At 41.5% G+C, this 14668-nt stretch overlaps 1 protein-coding gene across 3 annotated transcripts in view; it reads right to left on the reverse strand.

Moving 5' to 3' along the window:
* LOC137518675 (gastrula zinc finger protein XlCGF26.1-like) overlaps nucleotides 1-14668 on the reverse strand; it is a 45187-nt gene that overhangs the window by 7997 nt on the left and 22522 nt on the right. For 2 of the 3 annotated variants that reach the window (XM_068236827.1, XM_068236825.1), the window contains exons 5-6: nucleotides 9027-9160; nucleotides 2212-2335 (exon numbers count right to left, since the gene is read on the reverse strand). In XM_068236827.1, the coding sequence (XP_068092928.1) occupies nucleotides 2212-2335; nucleotides 9027-9160 (258 nt within the window). The remainder of the gene's footprint in view (nucleotides 1-2211; nucleotides 2336-9026; nucleotides 9161-14668) is intronic. The other variant, XM_068236826.1, reaches the window with a different exon arrangement.

Consider the following 14668-nt stretch of genomic DNA (forward strand, 5'->3'; position numbering starts at 1 on the left):
GTGTCCTAGAAAAAACAGCTGCAAATTTGGAAGTTCTCTCAGGATCATAGTCCAAATTGCCAAGGGAATAGTCTCTACAGGGTTATGTATGACTTGTGTGGATGGCATAACGATAGTAGAATCAACAGTCTCTGATACCTGGCTCTGGCCCAAATTATACAGTGCATCATGCAGAGTGGGCCGTAAATGAGAGTTAACTGGCGATTGTTCATAAGCATCATTTAATTGGGAGGTGAAAGGTAAAGTATCAGTCCCCACAGTATATGGATTTTGAGTGACACACAGATCATCCAGCAAGCCTCTTACCAATTGGATGCAATGCGGCCGGACTTCCACCTGTGCATCAAGAGCCTGCAGTTGGACATTGGCAGCATCCCTGGAAGGAGGACATGTCCGCATTTGTGCAGGAAGGGAGAGGCGCCGGCGTGCAGCCACAACTTCAGTAGGATCCAAATGCGAGGCCGAGCTCTTTGGGCGGGCGCCCGATGACGTCATACGCGGAAGTGCCGTCCGCACTGGGCCACCGCCGAGAACCAAGGAAGGGCCCTCCAGGGCTGGAGAATCAGGAAGCGCCACCACACCATCTGAGGGTGACACAACCCCCCGCGACATTCCAGGGGCACGCACACCAACCGGAACAGCGCCAGCAGGCACGCCAGCGAGCGGCCGGAGCGGAGGCAAACCGGCGCCAAAGGAAGGCACAGAGCAGGGCACCACAGCCGAGGGCAAGCCACCGGACGGAACAGACAAACCCACCCGTGAGTGATCAAGCTCCTGGGCTGCAGGGGTTTCCCTGTTAATAGTCTGACGTCCAGATTGTTTAGCAGCAGTTATGTTGATAGGAACGGCAGGCTCATATCTCCCAAGCTGCTGGCCTTTGCTCTGAATTGAAGTGGCCCCCTGCTTAGGGAGATCAGCTGGCCGTGATACTGGCAAAAGGTCTATAGTCACCAGTCCGCGGAGCGACAGGGTAAACCAGATGTAGACTTGGCTGGTACCGCAGGAAAGAAGGTTTTGATGACTGGTGTGTTTTTGGCAGTGTGCTATAAAATAGAACTACATGCTGTGTAGTAGAGGGCATTTCTGGGTGGTGTAAAAATGAAGCCAACATCCTCCTCTAGTGGTAGACAGGTCATGTGTATGCTCGGTGTGTATTTAACCCCACAAGTGGGGCTTGCACTCTTTTGCAGGTAGGCACTAGTCTGTTTTTAAGTAGCGCTGCTCATTTCCTTGCTATGTACTAATGTAATTCGTTTTTGGTCAGCTGCTCCCACTTAACAGCCATGCTTTTGGTGTATATGCAGAGCTTCTGTTTGGGTTCAAGGTGCGTTTGTAGTTCCTGTGGGGGCTCAGCGCATCTCTGATGGGGGCCATTAGGAGGCGGCCTGGTGTTGCGCTGATCCACCTTTTGCGTAAAAATGAAGCCGTTGCTTTCATAGTTTGAACCCGACTTGCTCTGGGCAACCGTTCTACTCTTTGTCCAATTCTGAAGTTCGGCCAAAGGTGCAAAGGTTAAGAATTTTGTGATTTTATCTGACAATTTAGCAATGAGCAAAAAGTACTCATAAAAAGGTGGACAAATACTGGCAGATCAGGTAAAAAAGAAAAAAAAACATCGTCCAGATATTGATCAATTACCGGTCATACCACTCTCATATTGATCTCGCCACTGCAGCAGAAAGTCTTGAACTGCCTGATGCAGTACAAAACCAAGCATGGCCTCGATTGGGTGCTGCTGCTACCTGCGGCTCCCCTGTGCCCCTGAAGGCACTTGGCAAAGAATCATTACCAATCTACAGTATATAAAAATGGTATTTCAATCAATCGGAAATGCAAAAAAAAAAAAAAAAAAAAGAAGGGTAAAAAAGTAGCAGCTTCTTCTATTATAGCACTGGTCACACATTGCAGAAACATGCAGAACTAAGCCTGCAATGGATTACATAAATCGTCATCTTTAATTGATAAAATGCCAACATATTATGTAGTGCTGTAAAATAAAGAGGAATGCAAATTATAGAACAAGTACAAACTACAACACAGGAGAATTAAGCTTGGAGCATGCATAAATCTCCGATTTCTATACATTAAAAGCACAGCACACTCGTTAGGCATCCTGGATGGTAAGAGAACATACAGTTCTGTAAAACCATTATCAGATCAGAAGTGGAAGAATGGATTTTTAATGAGAAAGAAGGAGTGGAAAAAGCATACCAGCAATAGGAGCAGTGCTGGCACTTGTAAGGCTTCTCACGCGTGTGGGTCCTTATGTGTCTGCGCAGGGAGCTGCAATCTATGGAGGCGTAAGAACATAACTCACATTTAAAAGGCTTCTCACCTACAAGAAAAAAAAATGTTCCGAGTAAACAAGCTGTGCTGTAATATACCGCTCAGAGACAGGTGAAGTGAGAACACTGAAAAAATAAATAAATATGTAAATACAGTGATGTGAGAAACTATTTTCCCCCTTCCTGATTTCTTATTCTTTTGCATCTTTGTCACACTTAAATGTTTCTGCTCATCAAAAACTGTTAACTATTAGTCAAAGATAACATAATTGAACACAAAATCCAGTTTTAAATTATGGTTTTTATTATTTAGTGAGAAAAAAAAAAACCTCCAAATCTACATGGCCCTGTGTGAAAAAGTGATTGCCCCCCTTGTTAAAAAATAACTTAACTGTGGTTTATCACACCTGAGTTCAATTTCTGTAGTCACCCCCAGGCCTGATTATTGCCACACCTGTTTCAATCAAGAAATCACTTAAATAGGAGCTATCTGACACAGAGAAGTAGACCAAAAGCACCTCAAAAGCTAGACAGCATGCTAAGATCCAAAGAAATTCAGGAACAAATGAGAACAAAAGTAATTGAGATCTATCAGTCTGGTAAAGGTTAGAAAGCCATTTCTAATGCTTTGGGACTCCAGCGAACCACAGTGAGAGCCATTATCCACAAATGGCAAAAACATGGAACAGTGATAAACCTTCCCAGGAGTGGCCGGCCGACAAAAATTACCCCAAGAGCGCAGAGAAAACTTATCCGAGAGGCCACAAAAAACCCCAGGAGAACATCTAAAGAACTGCAGGCCTCACTTGCCTCAATTAAGGTCAGTGTTCACGACTCCCCCATAAGACAGAGACTGGGCAAAAACGGCCTGCATGGCAGATACCCAAGGCGCAAACCACTTTTAAGCAAAAAGAACATTAAGGCTCGTCTCAATTTTGCTAAAAAAACATCTCAATGATTGGCAAGACTTTTAAGAAAATACCTTGTGGACCGACGAGGCAAAAGTTGAACTTTTTGGAAGGTGCGTGTCCTGTTACATCTGGCGTAGAAGTAACACAGCATTTCAGCAAAAGAACATCATACCAACAGTAAAATATGGTGGTGGTAGTGTGATGGTCTGGGGTTGTTTTGCTGCTTCAGGACCTGGAAGGCTTGCTGTGATAGATGGACCCATGAATTCTACTGTCTACCAAAAAATCCTGAAGGAGAATGACAGGCCATCTGTTCGTCAATTCAAGCTGAAGCGATCTTGTGTGCTGCAGCAGGACAATGACCCAAAACACACCAACAAATCCACCTCTGAATGGCTGAAGAAAAACAAAATGAAGACTTTGGAGTGGCCTAGTCAAAGTCCTGACCTGAATCCTATTGAGATGTTGTGGCATGACCTTAAAAAGGCGGTTCATGCTAGAAAACCCTCAAATAAAGCTGAATTACAACAATTCTGCAAAGATGAGTGGGCCAAAATTCCTCCAGAGCGCTGTAAAAGACTAGTTGCAAGTTATCGCAAACGCTTGATTGCAGTTATTGCTGCTATTGGTGGCCCAACCAGTTATTAGGTTCAGGGGGCAATTTCTTTTTTACACAGGGCCATGTAGGTTTAAAGTTTTTTTTTCCTAACTAAATAATACAAACCATGATTTAAAACTGCATTTTGTGTTCTATTATGTTATCTTTGACTAATAGTTAACGGTTTTTGATGAGCAGAAACATTTAAGTGTGGCAAACATGCAAAAGAATAAGAAATCAGGGGAGGGGGCAAATAGTTTTTCACATCACTGTATGTGCTCATATTAAAGACATAGGAAATGTTTATGTCATGATGTGTATTTTACAGCTGCCAAGATTTGGAAAGAGTAATGATGTCATGGCAAACATGCTAAGTAACAAACATCGAGTCCACCTTATATAGAATAAGTATAAGTTATGGCCTTATCCACACTAACAAGCCCAATGCAATAATTGTAAGAGGCTGAAAGATAAAAGGTCTTCTGGCTGGATAAGGGCAGTGGTTTCACTTTAAGCTGCCTGAACTTTAGCATGCTGGAATACATTTGTAAAAAATGATGCCAGGTCATGAACTTTAACACATATTCCAATACCAAGACTCGACTGACTACCCCCAGAAGCCATACATACAATGAACACCCCCCTCCTAATAACTGGGCTAAATAATGCTAGCGGATAACAAGCAATTTAGTAAACTATCCAGATAAGGCACATTCACAAGAAATATTGCAGTTCTGCACATTGCTCTGCACTTAAAGCAGATGAATTGGGCTTGGTGGTAATAGCCGCTATTCAGTGTCTCCATAGCCTGCAATGTAGATTAGTGGCTGTGGGGCACTGGGTGCTTGTTTTGGGTGCAGGCACTTGGCTGTGATACAAGCACCAGCATTTGGCTAAAAGTGCCAGATCAGTTATGAGTTCAGCTACAGTGTAGCCAAATTCAGATAATTGGCAGGGCCATTAGTGTGAGGGGATAGTAACGTGGTTAAAATATAATATAGCAGTGAGGGAGGTTAGTGTTAGCCATGTACATAGGGGTTTTCTTTAGTGCCTGTTCACACGGGTGACTGCGGGTCGCTTCCCGCCCTCCATGACAAGTGCTGCCCATCCAAGTGAATGGGCAGCGCTTGTACTGTAGTTTACCGTTGTTTGAGCGAACTCTGTGTTTCTGATACAGTTTCCCCATTGTTTTAGCCAACACTGAATGCAACATGCTGCTTCCAAGGTCGCTTACTGCCGCATCTTCGTGTGCCCCTGTGGGGGGTAAAACCACCGGAAGCCGTCAAAAGCTTTTCTGCACGATTACGTGCAGAAAGGCATTTGTCCAAAAGCATTGTCCATGTGATGCGGGCCTTAGTGTTAGGGGTATAGTTACAAGTATTAGGGGAGGTCAGAGTTACTTGGGGTATTCTTATGCTTAGGGAGGGATGTTTGTGTTAAGCAAATAGATAGAGAATTGCTGTGGGAGGGGGGCTTGGATTAAAAGAGAGGGCAGCAAATTTCAGAATATTGGTAATAGTACCAGTATTGGCAACACCCTAAGCCAAATTAAACAGGAGTCTATTCTAAATGTATGCTTCTGCACCACCCCTACACTACTACTGTCCAGGTTTTCTCTTTTATGGTCGTGTCCACCAACTTTTATGTGGTGCAATAAAAGTGTCCAGGCGGATACATTCTGGACCTTATCCAAGTTTACTTATAACATTCCATACACCATCACGGCCAAATAACTCAGCATTGCTTTTAGTGCTGGTTCAGATGGGTGATAAATACAGCGTTTTCAGCGGACGACGGAAGCGCCATTTAACAGTGATGAACTGCCGTTCCATTCAAATGAACTGAAGCAGTTTTAAACAAGGAGATAGCTTTTCACGACGTTTGCGTAAGTGCCACGGTAGGTCCCACTGCCTTGTGTTGTTTTAGACGCTAATGTAGTGTCCAAGACACCTACATTCAAGCAAATAAATATGTCCAGTTTTTAAAAGGCAACATTGTATTTTGCATATATTAGAAATTTTTTGAAAATTCCAGGCCACATTTGCTAAATCACTTATGATAATCCCATTGGAGATCTCTGGAAAAGCCCACTGTGCATAATTCACCATTACCATGCAAACTTATAGACTTTAATGATAAAGTCAATGCTACAAAAAAAAAAACAAAAAAAAAAAAAACACACAATAGCAATCAAAGCATACTCCAACGAAAACCCAAAGCTCAACAAACAACTACAAAACTAAGCAGTGGTCATTACAAGAAACTGTTCAGAGAGGAACTATGGAAGTAGTTGTTTTTGATCACATTACTCAGAAGACAGCAGTAGCAGTAGCTTCCAGTCAAAGCACATGTACATCATACATTAGAGACATGCTCTATTGAGTACTAATATCGCTTTGTATGAAAGCTTTGCACCACACGGCCAGAAAACAAGACCTTCACCCAGTTAACTACTACATGTGTTAGTCATAGTTAGCCATACAGTAGTAAGCTAATAAATTAGATAATTAAGATCTATTAGCACAGGATTCAGGCTTCTTGTACTGAAAAGTAGAGTTTGAAATAAACATTTTAGTTGCCAATAGAAAAGAAGTACTGTACATTCTTGATCTCTTAATGCCTAGCTTAGGAGTCAAATATTTTACATGTTATTTTCTACACTTCATAACTTTACTTTCAGATGGGGGAGTCTTGGTGGCTGCACTGTTATATATGTGGGTCACCAAGGGGGTGTGAACACGGCGGGCCAATTATGTGAACGTACGTCTCCGAATTCTAGAGGCACTTTACTGCTCCAGGAATGCAATATGTTCCATTGCCGGTCCACTGCCAATCCAGAGCAGATGTTTGCCACTTATTGGATGAATGGTAATAGTCACCTGTCTGGAAAGCATCCTGTTGGTCGGGACTGTCTGCTGAGGAACAGCAATGTAGTTATGTTTCATGGAGGAAGAATCAGTCTCGTGAAGAACATTGTGGAACACAACTGTGACCCTCTCCGCCCGTAACGATGTTGAGCTGCTGTGCACAGCATTATCAAACAAAATTAGAACCTTACCTAAAGAGAGGGAAGCCTCAGGATCCTCTCTCTATTCTGATGTCCCCTTTCGCTAAGCACCCCCCTCCCCCCGAAGATTAGTGACAATGCATTGTCGCTAATTACATTGGTGAGGGGAGCCATGCTCAGTGATGGGGGATATCTGAGTAGAGAGGGAAGCCTCAATAGGATCCGGAGTCTTCCCTCAGGTAAGTATTAGCTTTTGATATCAACCTTCGGTGTAAACCTGAGGAGAGGAAAATTTTTTTACAAAAAAAAAAATAAAAAATAAAAAAAAAAAAAATAATTACATTTATGTAGTTCCCTCCTATCAACCTCCCATTCCCTCTTAAAGGGGCACTATGGCAAAAAAAATTGTAAAATTTAACCACTTCAGGATTCTGCGTACGCTTAACTACGCCCCTGAATCCTGAAGTGGTTTCCATGGAAACGGCCGCTCGTATGAGCGGCCGTTCCATGTCAGTTCACGGAGGGTGTCTCCGTGAACACCCTGCGAGCCGCCGATCGCAGCTCGCAGGGTAAATGTAAACACGCGGGGAAGATCTTCCCCGGTGTTTACATATATACGGCGCTGCGCAGCAGCAGCGCCGTAGAGGAGATCGGCGATCCCCGGCCTCTGATTGGCCGGGGATCGCCGGCATCTGATAGGCTAAAGCCTATCCTATCCGGCGCAGGATGGCTTTCCGTCCTGCGCCGCACACAGGGGGAGGGAGAGGGAGGGAAGGAGGCAGAGGGAGGACTAGTGCTGCGGAGGGGGGCTTTGAGGAGCCCCCCCCCCGCTAGGCACAGCAGCGCGGCGGCGATCAGACCCCCCCAGCAGGACATCCCCCTAGTGGGGAAAAAAGGGGGGAGGTCTGATCGCCCTGCCTGATTTCTGATCTGTGCTGCGGGCTGAAGAGCCCCCGCAGCACAGATCAGCCAAACCACCCGGTATCCGGAAGTGGTTAAAATATGTGCAAACAAATAAGTACATTTTTTACAGAGTAAAATGAATCGTAATTACTTTTCTCCTATGTTGCTGTCACTTACAGTAGACTAATGCTGGAACTCCGGACGTGTTTATTCAATGTTTTATGAATCACGTGTGCTTCACTATTTTCACCAGGGGAGTGTGGTCATGTGCGTTTAATACAGTAATGCACTATGTGTAGTGTGTTTACTTTTGCAGACAAAGAGTGACAGAAGAGGAGTGCTGTCATTCATTATCTATGTATGAACTTACAGTAGATAGTAGAAATCTGACAGAAGCGACAGGTTTTGGAATAGTCCATCTCTTCATTGGGGGGGGGGGGGGGGGGATTATCAGGGATTTATTTATTTTCAAAAGCACTTCGTGAATGGCAGTTGCTCTGTCCAACTAGTCCAAAACCTGTCGCTTTTGTCAGATTTCAGGTTTTGGACTAGTCCATCTCTTCATAGGGGATTCTCAGCAAGGCTTTTATTCTTTATAACGCTATTCCCCAAAAAGGATTTAAACAATGATTCTGGCCAGCTTCGCTGCTCGCTACACAGTTTTTGGGCAGTTGGACAGAGCAACTGCCATTTACTAATGCTTTAGAAAATTAACTAAAATTACTGATAATCCCCCCATGAAGAGATGGACTAGTCCAAAACCTGTCACTTCTGTCAGATTCCTACTACCTACTGTAAGTGACAATTATAGGAGAAAAGTAATTTATGGCTCATTTTACTCTGGGGGGAAAAAAAAAACGTATTTCTTATTTGTCTATGTTTGCACATATTTTACATTTTACAATTTTTCACCATAATGCCCCTTTAAGGGGAGTGAATGGGGCGGGGAAGAGGAGGGAATAGCAGGACGATTGGAGGGAACATCACGGCAAGCCTGATTTTTTGTGTCCGAAAATGTTTACATTAGCCAAAAGAGAGATTTTTCAAGGAGTGATTGCGGAGAATGAGAGCAGCGAGGAGGAACAGAAAACACACAGAGCAATGTGGATCCAGCATTGTAGGAGGGGGAGAAATAGGATGAGCACTGCCAGAGCCCTACAAAATGGCCTCCAGCAGGCCACTGGTATGAACTGGATGTCTCTGACCAAGAAATCTAACAATTAGAAACAGACTTTAGTCAGTGTATTTGAGATAAGAAGATCCTGTGAATGGTGTTTAAAGATATAAAAAATTTTTAGTTTACTAGTGCAGAAAAATCTCACCCGTATGAACCCTCATGTGCTGTGTCAGAGAAGCCTTCAGCCTGGTTTTATATTCACAGTGTTGGCAGTGAAATGGTTTTTCTCCAGCATGCACTCCCATATGTCGCTGTAGAGCCAATTTAGACGAACATTTCCTACAGAGAAGAAAAATCTTTATCACTACTTAAAACATAATGAAAGACAAAAAGCCATCAATGCATAATTTTTACATTTATTTTGTAATTCATTCCTAGAATATATATTTTTTTCTTTTATGTAAATGTGTGGTAGTAGAACTGGATGTTAACTACTCTTAAGGTGCTGTTAATGGCACAATTCCACGGTCGACTGATCGTGTCCAATCACTGCAGTATTCAGAAATGATTGGTTGTGCCTATGAATGTTCAAATTCCCACTAGCTAAATTGATCAGATAAATGGAATCTATCCATTTTTTGGATCGATCTAATTGGTAAGCGAAATTCGGCCACTACTGAGCACAACTGCTAGTTTCTGATCAATTACGGCGCGATTCAACGTGATCCATTGGCCGCGGCATTGTACTGTTAATGGGCACCTTAAGTCAACGGGTATTTTAAAATAATCTACAGATTAAAATCCAAAGGCTTATAATATATGTGGGGTTTCTCCTGTTTCGTGTCTCCAACTTGGAAGATTTTGTCTAATTTTCTGTCTCTGTGACCTTCAGGACTTTTAAAGTGAGTTTGAAAGGTTCCAGGAAAAAACAAATGAGCAATAAAAACTTGACCAAAGTTCCAAATTTCTTCTTATTCTGTAAAAAGTTTTTTTGTGTTTTTTTTAAGCAGTCTATTACTGTCACTATCCTAGCTGAAGTGATTAATCTTACTGCCTGCCACAGCAGGAAATAGGGGAATCTATCCGTCAACTAAAGCCCTCTCAATCAATTACCAATTTGTAATAATTTTACTAATTGACCACTGATCCATAAAGGGAGTGCTATCCTCTTGACCACGTGCAGGAATATAGAGGGCTACTGGTGCTATAAAAGGCAGGACAAGTTGGCAGAGCAATTTTGGGTACATGGAGTCGGTTTTATAAACTGAAAGGTCGGAGTTGGATGATTTTGAATTGAAGAAATGTGGGGTATCTGGAGTCGGAGTTATGAAACTGAGGAATCGGATGATTGTTGCACCGACTCCACAGCACTGCAAGGTGGTGGAGTTCTGACTGATGTTCACTATGTGTGGGTTTTGCTACATTGTGCAGTCATTTTAGACATGGGCAATCACATCATGCAGATAAAGACGCAGCCATAAAGAAAACACAGCGTCCTTCTGCGCCTTTGTTAAACGGCTACTGAAAAGCAGTAACATTTACAATGGGTACATACATACATACACATACGAACATATATAAGATGTACATTTACCCCAGACTAAAATGCAAATGTTATGCACTCAGCTGTCACTTACCGTAGGTTTTATTAATCTGACAGTGCTGAATATTTAACCAATTGGTTTTGGACCAGTACATCTCCTCTTTGGGGACTCAAGTTTTCCTCTCATTTCTTTTCCTGACAAGGATCTATACAAAGCTGCTGGCTGGCCTGCCTTGTAAACACTATTCTGGTGCTTGGACTTTGCCACTGCAGTTCTGGGACTGCATGAAAAGTAAGGGAAATTTTGAGACAGTCCCATGAGACATACTAGTCCAAAACCAGAAAACTTCACAGCTACTGGAAAGAAGATTTTCCAACCTGTATTTCTATTCAACCATAATTCTTTACTACCGAGAAAACAAATAAGCTGTCATAGCACGATGCATGGTAGATTTTTTTTTTTACACTATATTTACTCAATAACCTATTTATAATGGTTCTGTTTTAGCTTTATTTGTATTTGCTGCACTGTTTTAGCCACAAATCTTTAGAGCGCTTTTCTTTTTGAAAAGGAAATATCTGCCACCGCATCACATGATTCTATCATCATGTAATACAATGTTTACAGGAAAGAATTCCTTTTAATTGGTTGATTAGTCTGGTGCTCTCTATGCTTTTTTTTTTTTTTTAGAATCACCACACTAATTATTTGAGGGGAAAAAAAAAAATCTCAATTCTGTTAACAAGTGATAATCATTTGGGAAAACACTGGTCTCATTTCTGCTGGCATTCGGTCCATCTTTGTGATCCACTGCACTGAATGCACTCAGGGACGGGTTTGTACTTTAACTTCCCTAGGCTCTTTTATCCTACCCCTTCTGGGTTTAACCACTTCCCTACTACAGTAGTGGCTGGATGGTGTAATGGTTAAGGGCTCTGCCTCTGACACAGGAGACCAGGGTTCAAATCTCGGCTCTGCCTGTTCAGTAAGCCTGCACCTATTCAGTAGGAGACCTTAGGCAAGTCTCCCTAACACTGCTACTGCCTATAGAGCGCGTCCTGGTGGCTCTGGCGCTTTGAGTCCGCCAGGAGAAAAGCGCGATATAAGTGTTATTTGTCTTGTCTTGTCTACTAAGGGATTTAACCTGAACAATTCTCAACTATCAGCACTCATACCATTTATTCGCCAATAACTTTATAGCTACCTATTACAACAAAATCTATATCTTATTTTTTTCGTCACCAATTAGGTATTCTTTGGGTGGTACATTTTGCTAAGATATATTTTATTCTAAATGCATTTAAACAGGAATAATAAGAAAAAAAAAAAATGGAAAAAAAAAGTAATTTCTCAGTTTACATCCATTATAGTTGTGTTATAATGCATGCTACTGTGGATAAAACCCACACAGTTTATTTGCCAAGTTGTCCCGGATATAACAACATTTAAATTATGTCCGTAGTGCAATGTATGGCGACAATATTTGATTTGGAATAAAGGTGTATTTTTTCAGTTTTGGTCCCCCACTAATTACAAACCCTTATTTGCAAAAATAACTATAATATACATAATTAAAAAGTTGAGCCCCTAAAGTAACTATTTATCTTCAGTCTCTTCCTCTTGTGTACTTAACAGTACACAGAGGAAGTAATGTGTGTAGGTGTTACTTTTGTTGTCAATTACGCCTGCATCTCATTGATGCTGGTGTCGACACCAGCACTTAGGCCCAGTGCACACCAAAACCGCTAGCAGATCCACAAAACGCTAGCTGTTTTGGGTGTGGATGACAGAGTTTAGTCCCAGTGCACACCGGGCGGATCTTGATGCGATCCGCCGGCTGCATCCGCATGGCTAATGTATCTGTATGGGCTGGTGCACAACGGCGGTTTGAGGTTTTAAGCAAACCTGCGGCTTGCTAAAAACTTAAAACCGCCGGTGTGCACCAGCCCATACAGATACATTAGCCATGCGGATTTTCAGGTGGAGATCCGCCCAGCGTTCACTGGGCCTTAGATCAGTGAAAGCGGACTCCCGGCAGAAGACAAATATCTATGTAAACTGAGCAGGAACTAAAGTCCTGCAAGACGTAGATATACACTTTTTAAGATCATAAGTGGTTAAAAAGGTCTCTCTCACCAATAGGAAGAGCTGAGGGGGAGGGAGGGGCAGACACGTGATAAGCCACAACATCCATTAAAATGAGTGCAGTGATGTATTAGGTTTGTTAGCCCGCCTTTTGCCCCTTTTCTCTCCACTCCTACTGCCGGTAAGCTTTTGTAATGGTAGTTCATGCTGCAACACTCATGTGCTTATACACTGTCAGAAATCTCTCTCCTTCTGCAAGTCTCCATCACTGACTGCAGTGCACACTGATCCTCCGTGTACTCCCTTTCTCTGAGCCTATCGGTATCGGCATGGCTAGGTTACTGACTTGCACCATTCATGTTGCATTCTTTTCCTCTCATTACCTTGGTGTAATTTGATGAATATTCTTTGCATGTAGGACCTCATTTGATAACCTTTCACTGTTGCGCCTTTTCCCACTGACCCTTTCTGCAATTGCACTTTTTCACTGACATTTCTATCTCATTGCACTTTATTGTAAGTTTATCTCACATATCATGGCTCTGACCTCTTGACAAATTTTGGACTAGTAGTCCAACTACTCATGGGGTATTTCAAGGTTTTGAGCTGTGCCAAAAATATGTGAGGACCTCACCCCTCGAAGAAACTGTTTGAAAACCCTGCTTTAAGGCCAAGGGATTTACACGCTTTCCTCCTACTTCCAGGAACATTACCACAACACCACAGCTGGCTGACTCATGGTTATTGCAAAGTCATAATACTGTGTATATTTTTGACAGGGAAATTATATATATATATATATATATATATATATATATATATATATATATATATATATATATATATATATATATATATATATATATATATATATATATATATATATTTTATTATGGATCTCATGTATATACATACACCAATGGTATACAACATCCAATAAAATAACTGTAAAGTGCTATTCTCCCATAAGACATACACTCAGAATCTCCTACCGCTGCTAGTAGTAAAACTGGTTTAGAAGCTGGTTTAAAAAAAATAAGACATTTGTTGCAGTGTTCCAAAAAGAAAATGCAATTAAATATTTGTGAAAAAACAACACCAGCAATTAAACTGGTGCAGTGTAATTACATCTGAATTCATTTATTGAAAAGTCTCCCAAACTGTCTGCAGAATAGCTACATTCATGATTTAATGGCTCATTTTCAGCAATGTTTCGTGCTGAAATGCCAGATGTTTGTAAATGTATTCTCATGCGTCTCTCAGAAAATTATAGGAAAAACAACATTTAATGAAATTCATACGCCATAAACTGGTCCAAGTGCAAAGCAGCTCGCAACACAGTAACGTGAATAAAGAAACTCAAAAAGGAAAAAACACATGCACTCCTGAAGGGGTTTTCACAGCTTTGAAATGATGCTGAGCTGAGGGTATCTGTCACACTACAGGTCTGATGCACATTAGTGATAAGTTAGATAGAGAAAGATGACGTTCTCAGCACTTCCCCCTGCTGGTGTTTTTCTTTCTTACAAAAGCTGTACTCGTGGCTGCACCAGAGGGATGGAGGGAGAATGGGCCAAATATGATCTCATTAGGGATGGCTAGCCATGTAATACGAGGCAGTGCATGATAACAAGTTTCTCACACAGAAAATAAAGCTGTAGTGTAATAAATTATCAGCTATAGATACCGAGGGATTATTATTACTTTGTCCATAACACTATTTCTGTAAAACGAAAGAAAAATAAGGTGAACACACACAATCCCAATTCAATTTGAGAATATGTAAATATTCAGCACATCTTAATTTTAGATTTGTATGACAGTTACAAATTAACAAGCTGATACATCATTGCATTCCAGCGTTCTGAAGGTGTGTTTAGCTTCTAAGGGTAACAATGGTTAATTTGCATATACAGGATCTTCTCAAAAAAATTAGCATATTGTGATAAAGTTCATTATTTTCTGTAATGTACTGATAAACATTAGACTTTCATATATTTTAGATTCATTACACACAACCAAAGTAGTTAAAGCCTTTTATTGTTTTTCTTATTGATGATTTTGGCATACAGCTCATGAAAACCCAAAATTCCGATCTCAAAAAATTAGCATATTTCATCCGACCAATAAAAGAAAAGTGTTTCTAAAACAAAAAAAACAAAAAAAAAAAAGGTCAACCTTCAAATAATTATGTTCAGTTATGCACTCAATACTTGGT

This window comes from Hyperolius riggenbachi, chromosome 5 (genome assembly GCF_040937935.1).
Source record: "Hyperolius riggenbachi isolate aHypRig1 chromosome 5, aHypRig1.pri, whole genome shotgun sequence".
Taxonomy (NCBI): domain Eukaryota; kingdom Metazoa; phylum Chordata; class Amphibia; order Anura; family Hyperoliidae; genus Hyperolius; species Hyperolius riggenbachi.